This window comes from Hipposideros armiger, unplaced genomic scaffold, assembly GCF_001890085.2.
Source record: "Hipposideros armiger isolate ML-2016 unplaced genomic scaffold, ASM189008v1 scaffold_1768, whole genome shotgun sequence".
Taxonomy (NCBI): Eukaryota; Metazoa; Chordata; class Mammalia; order Chiroptera; family Hipposideridae; genus Hipposideros; species Hipposideros armiger.
Window position 1 is genome coordinate 124,422 of NW_017733118.1, and position 10,876 is coordinate 135,297.

Genomic DNA, 10,876 nt, shown 5'->3' on the forward strand with positions numbered 1-10,876 from the left:
TTCCCCATCCCCCCAATTACCCAATAAAAAAATCTTTAAAAAAAAAAAAAGAATATATTAGAGGGATTCAACAGTAGATTAGATGAAGCAGAGGATCAAATCAGCAATCTGGAAAAAAAATTAGCAGAACACACAATTAGAACAGCAATAATAATAATAATAATAATAATAATAATAATAATAAATAATTAAATAAGTAATAAATAAATTAATAATAATAATAATGCAAAAAAAATGAGGATAGCTTAGGGGTCCTCTGGGACAACATCAAGCATACCAACATTTGCATCAGGGGAGACCAGAAAAAGAAGTGCGAGAGCAAGAGATTGAAAACCTATTTGAAGAAGCAATGATGAAAAACTTCCCTAATCAGGCAAAGAAAATGGACATACAAGACCAGGAAGCACTGAGTTTCATACAACATGAACCCAATGAGGATCACACCAAGACACATCATAATTAAAATGCTAAAGATTAAAGACAAAAAGAGAATCTTTTTTTTTTTAAGATTTTATTGGGGAATTGGGGGAGGGGAAGTTTTGGGGAATTGGGGGAAGGGAACAGTGCTGGAGAACTGGGGAAGAGCTAAGTTGTTGTCCTTCAATCTTAGTTGTGGAGGGTGCAGCAAGCTCAGCTCCAAGTCCAGTCGAGCCGCTCAGCTCAAGCGCTGTGTTCAATTAGTTGCGGGTGGGTGTAGCCACCATCCTATGAGGGAGTCAAACAGCTTCATTGTTAAGAGCACACGCTCTGTCCACTGAGCCATCAGGGCAGCAGCTCAGCTCAAAGTGCCAAGGTCAGTCGTTAGTTGCGGGAGGATGAAGCCCACCATCTCGAACAGGCAACCTTGTTGTTAGGAGCACTGCTCTCACCACCTGAGCCATCCTGCCACCTGTTGGCAGCCCAACAGCAGCTCAGCTCAGGTGCAGCTTATTGGCTCATGTAGGAATCGAACCGGCAACCCTGTTGCTCAGAGCTTGCACTCTTGAGCAAGCTCTTAACCAACTGAGCCACTCAGCAGGCCCCAAAGAGAGAATCTTAAAAGCAGCGGATCTGAACCAGGGCGCTCTGGCGTCCCAAGCCAGCTCTTAACCAACGCGCCACTTGGCCGGCCCCCCAGGAAACTTTTCAAAATGTTGACTTCTGGACCCTTTCCCAGAGATTGGTTTTTATTAGTGAGAATGACCTGGGCACTTTTAACCCCCACCCCACGTGCTTTTAATATGCAGCAAGATTTGAAAATCATAAATACATTACTAGTATGTGACTATCAATTTGGCAATATATATTAAATTTAAAATTGTGTAAAGCTTTGACATCAATTCTTCACAGTTTTTTATTGTACAGGAATACTTATGTAATTTTGCGAAAATATCAGAAAAGTATTGTCCACTACAGTACTCTTTGTAACAGCTGAATGTGAGAAACAACTAAAACATCCATCCATAGGCAGAGAGTTTAAACACGATATGGTGTATTTACACTCTACAGTGTTCTACAACTTGCCTGGCAGATTAATGCCTATCTGTTGTTTCCTACACACTGTCCTTCCTCATGGTTAAGAGCCCAACAGTCTTCACACCCTGGGAGCAATGCCCTCTCTCTGCCTTTCCAGGAACTTAGTGGGCACTAATTTGGGATTTTCACGAAGAAAGAGAATCCCTGAGAGCCCAGGGGATACATGTGCCCCACAGGCCCGGGCACCAGGGTGAGCTGTGGGACACACTCCCTAGCAAGACAGTGGAGAGAGGTGCTCTTGGGCCAGAGGGAATCCAGAGGTCAGGCATTTAGGAAGCTGACTGAGGTCGTGGCACAAATGAGCAGGAAACCTCTGAGCAGCCCCCACTCCAAGGGCAGAAACAGGAAGCACTTACCTGGACTAAAGGCCAGTGGCTGGCAGGTGATAGGTGCCCTCCCTGAGGCAGGGTCACAAGTGCTAGATTACATCACAAAGTGTGACCTACCTGCAGGGGCATTGACTCAGAAGCTGAAGAGAGACCAGAGATCAGGAGCAAGGAGGTCCTGGAGAAAGGCATAGGTGCAAACTGAGAGTGACAGAGACTCAGGAGAACCACAGGCTGGCATCTGGGTGGTCCAACCCCACAAGGAGGAAGGAGCAGTTGGAAGTGGAGCAGGTTGAAAATTCCACCGAGAGCTGGAGTCAGGGACCCTCAAAGCAGCAACACTTTCATAATCACATCTTACAGGCCTGAGACACAGAAGCAGGAGTGGGTGGTGAGGTGCATAGGGTAGGTGTTGGCACATCTGGGCTAAGTACTCTCCCTGGAACCTCAGACCACACTCAGGATAAGGAGAGCAGATGGCTGGGAGCAGAGACTCTTAATGGCTTCTTGTGGGTGGGTTTCCTTGGAAGATAGAAATAACCCTATAGGTGATCCTAATGGCTCAGTCTTGGATGCTGCTGTGGTAAGACCCTTTGAATCTATAGCAGCAGCAGCAGCAGCAACAGCAGCAGCTATTCCACCTCATCTGAAGCTCCAGAGGACAAAGACTCACCTGTGCCCCTGGACAGGTGGACCATGACCAGACTCCAGGGGTCCTGCCTGCTCCTGCTTGCCCTTCTGGTAGCTCTGCTGGCCAGCACAGATCCAGACAAAAATAAGGTCAAGGTGTTAAGGGAATTAAAAGTCATTGATGCCTCAGATGCCAACATGAAGCAGTGTCTGTGGTTTGCCATGCAAGAGTACAACAAAGAAAGTGAGGATAACTACATCTTCCGAGTGGTCAAGGTAATACAAGTCCAGCTGCAGGTAAAGATGTTCTCTGTCAATATGCATATCTGCATATGGTGGTAGAGACTGAAGCCAGTCTGAAAGAGTGGGCATATGAGAAAAACACTTATATACAAAAATCCTAAATATGTGTTTGCTCAGGCACATATACACTTGCACGTTGTTATAACAGAAGTGCACTTTCTATATATGCTTGGACTGCCATTCTTAGTTCTTTTTATATATTAACTCATTTAAACCCAAAACTGAAAATCAAATGTTCATGGTTTGTATTTGCTAAGGTTATTTGGAGACAAATGGAGTACCATGAATAGTTTGCAATAATGCTGCCACAGGCAACATTTCAATCTAGCCACATAACATGGAATGTAAGGTTGAAAAGAGACACATGGAATATATAGGCTAATAAAGTACCTCCTCCTATATTCTTTAATACTTTTAATCCAAAATTTATTTAGTAGAAGTGGAGATATTCTTATTTTCTGTTCATAGAAATGTACCCCTTCTCAATGGACTGCGAGTTGCCCAACACTAGGAAGCATTGTTGACTTGGATTCTAGTGTGGGTGATGCTCCCTAGAGTTTGCATCCTATGGCCCTGGCTGCCATGTTTGAGAACACGTGTTGGCTCTCAGTGTTGGAATTCAGCCTCTGTCTTTGGTTGGTGGTGTCGCTTATATTTGCACTATGAAACTTGCATGAATAAGTTGTAAAGAGACCTAACAGATAGTTCAGTTGGCAGAGTTTATTTCAGTTTTTACACTCTCCAAGTTGCCTCTGTTAGCAGGAGCTGGGCCACTTTACATGTTGGCACTTATGGCCCCATCTCTTTGGAAACACATGAGCCATGAGCACCATATTTGCAGTACATTAAAATGATGGTGCAGCATGCTTTGTCAACTGGGCACACATTACAATCCACCCGGAGGCAACTCCCTCAGGCTTTTAAAATAAGAGAGTAGATCTTGGATCTTGTAACTTCCCTAGCTCTTTCATAGTTTTCTTCTTTTTGTACCCAAGTAGCATACACATTCAGCAAGTTTCTCCCAAGCCACTTTTATGCTAGCTGCTGTAGATGAGACAGTGAGTTAGACAGAAATGACCATAGCCCTTAGGGAGCTAGCAATCCAGTTAGAAAGAAAAAATGATAAACCAGGAATGAGAGTTGTAATATTTGTTCTGGTGGCGTGATGGAACAGGGATCTGGGTGTCAGGGAAAGGCTTCTTCAGACAGCGTTTCTCACCTGAGGAGCTTGTAAATGTTCTACTGAACCCTCATCAATTAAATGAGGATCTCTGGGTGGTATCTGGATGTCACTAGGTGTAAAAACTCTCGAGGTGATCCCCACATACACACAAGGCTGAGAACAACTTCTCTACGGAGTGTTGTTGAAGATGCTGCCTCAGGGCAGACTATGAGTGAAACAGCTGAAGGAGGCAGGTGGGAAGTGTTTCAGCTTGTGTCTCCCAGAAGCAGACCCTAGAGCTAGAATTCAGGTGTAATTATTTGGGAGGCCATCCCAGGAAAAACCAGGAGGCCAGAGGGGCAGTGAGAGGGATTAGAGTGCTAGGTGAATTACTGAGCAGGTGACCACCTGGGGTAGCTGGGCTCAGTCGCCCTGGGGCCTCAGGGAGAGTGTGCAGAGCCCATGTTGGAGTTGAGCCACCCTGTAGGTGAGTGGCTGGGTTGCTTATCCACCAACTTCAATCCAACATTGTCCAAGAGCTACTCTGGGAGTCCTCAGCTCCTGTGGGTGGAGGAATCCTCCAGCAGGGAGCCCCCAGGAAGTGGCAGTGTGTTTAGGAGCAGTATGGGGCATGGGGCACCTCTCACAGCATCTGCTACAGGAGGGGATCAGGGAGGATGAAAGGTGCATGGGGATGGGGAACAGCAGTTAGGCCTAGCAGGGAAGGAGGGGGGCCCATTTGGCAACTCAGGAGCCAGTGTGACTGGACAGAGAGGTGGATGGAGACCACCTTGCCTGGCCTTTTACTCTATCTCAGAAGCACTGGAAATCCAAAAAAAAAACAACCATGAAGTCAGGGCGTTCTCAAGATCCATGTGATCAGATTTAGGTTTTAAAACTTCATTCTGTTTAATTTCTTTTTAGAAAGAGGTTGTGCCGATTCAATCAAGGTGTCCATGTAACCGAGCGACCCCCAGATTTTCCACACTTCAGGTTCACATTTCCCTGGAATCAGCACATAGAAATCCTCTGCCTTCCTCTGGCTGGATGAGCAGAGAGGGCAAAAACGAGAGAGGAGTGAGCATGGTGGTCAGGGATGTGAGTTCTCATTCCAGGACAACTTACTTGAGTCGTTGGTTAGCTGATTGCTAGATAGATAGTTACTTAGTTCCTCTGTGCTTCAGTTTCTTTTCCTGAAAAAAAATGGGGGTGAAACCCTTACCCCAGAGGTTTAGTGTGTGGGTTAACTGAGTTAATTGTGTACAAACCCCTGAGAATAATGCATGACACAGAGAGAGCACTGGTGAGGGTCAGTAAGTATTACGACTAACATGAAATCTTGCTGGTGATCAGGTTCATCTCCATGGTATTTTTTTTCTAATTTATTTTCTAATTGCAGTTGACATACAATATTATATTAGCTTAAGGTACACAACATAGTGATTAGACATTTATATAACTTATAAGGTGATGACTCCGATAAATCTAGTACCCATCTGACACCATACATAGTTGTTACAATATTATTGATTATATTCCTTCTGTTATACCCTACATCCCCATGATTTACTCCACTCAGCACAATATCCTCTAGGTCTATCCATGGTATCAGTCCATGGTATTTTCGAGGTTCTCTGAATAGAAACTTAACACCCAAACCCAAAAAACAGCTCTATTGATCACTTCTTAATGTCATCTAACCAGCTTATCCCCCATAACAAGCCCTAATCTCCCTTGTTAATTCTTTTGAACACAGCCAAAATGTAACACAAATTTATGAAAGGCTTGGAGATGGCAATGAGAAATGGTAATAGTAAAAGGGGAGTCCAGGGGAAGCTGTAACCAAGTTGCAGACATCCATTTCGTCACCTGCTGTGATCTTTTAAAACCAGATGAAAGCAGGTTTAACTGGACACCATGAGTAGCCTTCACTGTGTTCAGTCATTAATGAATTCAGTAAATGCTGATGCCTTGCTACAAACCTATTGCTGCTCTCCTTACTAAATACTCAACAGAGAAAAGAAAGAAACTCCCTTGGCAGGGCGCCATAGGGACTGCTTGCTGAGGTGGTTGGAGGGGCCTTGGGTGGGGAATCTGAGGGGTGTGTGTATCAGGGAGAGGAATCAGGGAGGGGGTCCAAAGTGGTGAAGGTGCCTGTTCTGTCTGGCCCACATGAACCTGTAACATTTGGGGTCCAGTGGAGCTGATGGTTCTGGTTTTCTCTCCCAGCAATTCACTGAGCATGTAGCATGCCCTGGACTTTGGGACAGAAAATGAAATTAGAAGTCCTTGCCTTCCAGGAGTCCCCACACTAGAAAGGAGCCTTTTTCCTGAGTATCCAGCTCCAGGTAGGAGTTGTGTCAGAGTTGCAACTAATATCAGCATGCAAAGGAATCCAGGCAGTGGGCATCACAGGAGGGAGACTGTGTAAGAGATAGGAGACAGGATGAGAGTGAGAGAGAGGTTTTTTTTTTAATGTTTACTAAAACTTGTAAAAAGTTAAAAAAAAAGCACTTTTTGAATAAAATTGCACGGTTGCTAATTGACAGATCACAGACCATTTGGAATACTTTATTGATGTTGAAATTGCCCGCAGCAATTGCAGAAAGCTTTCAAACAATAATGAAAACTGTGTCATTCAGGAAAACTCCAAACTGGAAAAGGTAAGTAACAAACTAACTGTTTGTGATGGTCTTGGTTGCTCTGAGCCCCAGACAGAAGAACGTGGGGTACCCAGACTCTCTCTTTGAGGTCTGAATCACTCTCAGTATTTAGCCCCAGAAGTGGTCAACCCTGGAACTTTTAAAGCAGAGAGTGTAGGACAGCAGAATATGGTGGACCCCTGTGAGTCTTTCCTCACCCCCCATCCTAGGGACAGGGTGCTGTTCAGGTCACTCTCACTGCAAAGTCTTCATCAACTCTAGCCTCTTGGTGCAGAAAAACTTGCCAACACATATTTACTGAAAGTCTGCTCTCTTGGACCTGGATGAGCAACTCAGCTGTTGCTGGCCCCACAGGGGCTCATTCTTGTGAAGACACAAAAGGAAACTTGCTCATTCACTCATATACTCATTAAAGCTCACTTTGTACCAGGTGCTATTAGTGCTGGAGATTAACAATGATTAGGCCAGTGTCCTCATCCCAGGCTTACGGTTGATTCTTGCCAAGCTTAGCCATGGTTTTCATGAAGATCCAAAGACTCCCACCAAAGTGCTGACTAGGCCCAGGGTCCTTTGGCCTCAAGCCTGTATTTTTTACTTCAGAGGTGGGGAGAGCCCTAGATTCATCCAAGTGCTTAGTTTGAGATTTGTGAAGGCCCCAAGCTTTCTGCAGGCTTGCCTAAGAGACATGTCTTTGTTCCTTTCTTTACACCAGTTTTTCTTCACATGAGTGGGCATCCGAATCATCTGGAGGCCTTGATAAACCCAGATGGCTGTGTCCCAACTGCAGACTTTTTAATTTTTTATTCTTAACAAGTTCCCAGGTGATGCGGTTGCTTCTAGCCTTGGGATCGTACTGTGAGAATCACTGTTGCATGCAGCCATGGTATAGGAAATTGCAAGGGACCATTAACAAAGTGACCTCTCATGTCTGACTGAAACTGCCTCCATGTGCTCAAACTGAACGAGTCCGGCCATTTACAGTTATTAGTAGATACCCATCAGGACAAATATTTAAATAGTGAGCATGTCTTAATGCCATCTGAATTTTTATGTTAGTTTTGCTTATGTTTTACTGTTAGTAAAAGTATGATTGGTTTAAATTTATATTTTATACTGGGCTCATTGAGGTTAGAGGAAGATTGCTGCTTTTTACCTGTTTGTAGAAAATATTAAAGAATTAAGGAGAATTGTCCTCAAGGAGCTCATTTATAGTATCTAAGATTTCCATGGACTGTCTCAGTTTTAAGGTACATGTTTGTGAGCACACATTTATCAACACTAAAAGCTTTGTTTCTTTCTTTCCAAGTCTTTGGAACAACACTGAAGAGTAATAATGCTGAGCTGTTGTTCTTATTCCCACTTTAATGGAAATGTTTCCAGTATTTATATCCTAATATTTATTTGTATTAATTATTCTTTCAGCATCTATCAAGTATATTGAATACTTTTTCTTCTTTGACCCATTAGTGTAATAAACTAAAATAAAAGATTTCCTAGTATTGAGTACTTCTTACATGTCTAAAATCTGGTGCACTTGTCTCTTTTGTGTGTGGTTTTATAACTGTGTTTGATTGCTAGTTCTCATCCACATTGACTGATTGCAGGTTTTGAAAGTGGTGAGTGGTACATAGGTAAACAATGTATAAGCTTGTTTGGTGAATCTTCATCTTCATTACATTTTCGGGACAACTGCACATAGATACGACATGCAACTTTCCTTATTCCTTTGACCTGGACAGCTTTGCTGAGCCTGGTGTTGGTTGATGGGCATATCTGGCATTCTAACCTCTTTCATGGCAAACTTTTTACTGTCTCTGAGTGCCTGGGGGTTGCACTTCTTGAAGATCCTTCCATGGATGTGCTTGTGAATGTTGATGGTGTATTCTCAGTCACCACCTCGTTGATGGCAGAAGGACCCCTCCTTCGTGCCACCTTTCTTTGCAGCACTTGTTCTGTTGGCTCCAAGTTGTGATGGGTTGTATCTGTTAGAATGCAGTGGGATTCAATATGCCACTTCTTTATTTATGAATTTTGCATTTATACATATTAAGTACTCTCAAACGTCCCTAATCTTAAGAATCATTGAGCATGTGGTAAACACACACACACACACACACACACACACACACACACACACACACATTTCATGGCCTCATCCTAAACCTATTAAATAAGAATTTCCACGTACAGACACCCCACATAATTCATATTCCTGAGAAAGTCTGGGAAGCACTACATGAGGCCTCCAGCTGGCAGTAATTGTTTAATATACAACTGCTTTTATATTCTAGTATTTTTAAAGGATATTTGTTCTATTAATATTTGCTAGGACAAACATTTAAGCAGGGAGCATGTCTTAATGCCATTCTTAACAAGTTCCAGATGATACTGCTGCTACAGGTCTTGGGACCAGCAGTTTGGGTTGTAACTTGTTTATAAGATTTTTCTGGTCTGGTATACAGTAAGTCCCCGACTTACAAACATTCAAGTTGCAAACTTTCACAGATACGAACTGATACCGTGTTACAAACATTCGTAGATGCAAACAAATCGTGGAAGTAGCTCACGTGTCTGCCAGACATTGTCACAGTTGTGCTGCTGTGTCTTTACTGTACAGTGTGATAGTGTACAGTAGTACAGTGCTCAATCAGAGCCCAGGATGTCCAGAAGCAAGAGGAAAAGCAGTGGTGATGTGGAGGAGACTTCTAATAAGCATCAAAGGTGTATAAGACTCACTTTGTTGGACTTACCAATGAATCGGACTTACAAACGAATCAGACTTATGAACGAATCTGACTTACAAACATTCTCCCTGAAACAAACTCATTCATAAGTCAGGGACTTACTGTAGTAAGAATGGGGGCTTTTATCTTTTTCTGCGTTCTGGATCAGTTTAAAAACTAAGGTAGCTTTTAGTTCCCAAGGTTTGATGTAATTTGCCTATAAAGCCATCTTAATTTGGTATTTTTTGTGGGTTTGTGGGGGAAGGAGGCCTCCCTAGTCCTCCTCTGCATGTGTCTAATACTCAGCAGAGACCAAATTTCCTTCTGTCTGATTTCATTTGCCCCATAGTCCTGAAAGTACCTCCATGTTTCCAGTCAATTATTTAAAATGTCCTTTGCTGTTTTTCCAGAGCTTCCATCTATCTATCTATCTATCTATCTATCTATCTATCTATCTATCTATTGATCTATCATCTATCTATCATCTATCATCTATCTATCTATCATCATCATCTATCTACCTATATCTATCTATCCATCTCCACCCATTCATGCATCCCTTGACCATTTATTCATCCATCCACCTATTCATCCCTCTACCCATTGATTCATCTATCACACACACATTGAATATTTCATATTTGTAATTTCAATGGTATTTTGAAAGAGAAAAGGTTTTTTTAAATAAAAGATATTTTAAGCCCTAGAACCCTCTAAATTGCTCATATCCTGATTCATTTGTTATTAGCACAAAAGGTATTATTTAATTATAATATAACATAATTAGTTTATATTTGACATAGCATTGCTTTATTTACATTGTAGAAAATACTAAAGAGAATTAAAAATAAAGTGAAGATTATATCTGACTCTGATTCACTGTCTATCCATGGTTGGTATGGGAACAGAGACTCTTCCAGGGTCATCAGCAGTTGCTGATGGCTATAAAAGTTTGTGGCATCCAGCTAGCAGATTCCTGGGAGAATTTCTTGGTGGGTGATGACCATCTTCAAGCATATTCTTAAGCTCACACCTAGCAACAGGACAATTATTTTTCTTTTGGCACATTACTGATTTTTGTGGTGGTGATCTTTTTCAGAAAATAATATGCAGCTTTTTGGTTGGAGCGCTCCCCTGGAATGGTGATTTCACTGTGATGAAGAAGCAGTGTGCGGACACCTAGGAGGTTTGAGCATGCCTCCACTGTCTCTGCCTTTCTCTGTGAAAAGAGCTGTTACCAATATGCTTTCCGCCTGCATGCCTCTCTGCTTGCTGTTATGCTTTCTAGTTTCATATTAGGTGGTGATGAAAAGCAGGCATGTCCAACTCCTCCTTACTGGCCTGGAGGGGGCCCCTCGCTTCTGGCCAGTCTGACGGCGTACCATCAGAATTGTTTGTCACTGAGTACAAAGGATGGAATGAGATCTGATTCCTTTACCCACTGCAAGTCTGGTGAGGAATCACTTTTTGATTGGATAACAACCCTTTAGAGAAGTCTGATCCCAGTGGGTGCTAACTCAGTAGGTTTCTTCTGGAAGCCTCCTTTGGCCTGGG

General features: G+C 42.8%; 1 protein-coding gene across 1 annotated transcript; it reads left to right on the forward strand.

Moving 5' to 3' along the window:
• The first annotated feature begins 2,537 nt into the window (after positions 1-2,537).
• Positions 2,538-10,505, forward strand: CST8 (cystatin 8). Its single transcript, XM_019634600.1, has 3 exons — positions 2,538-2,768; positions 6,486-6,599; positions 10,422-10,505. The coding sequence occupies exons 1-3, from the start codon at positions 2,538-2,540 to the stop codon at positions 10,503-10,505; spliced, it is 429 nt and encodes a 142-aa protein (XP_019490145.1).
• The last annotated feature ends 371 nt before the right edge of the window (positions 10,506-10,876 follow it).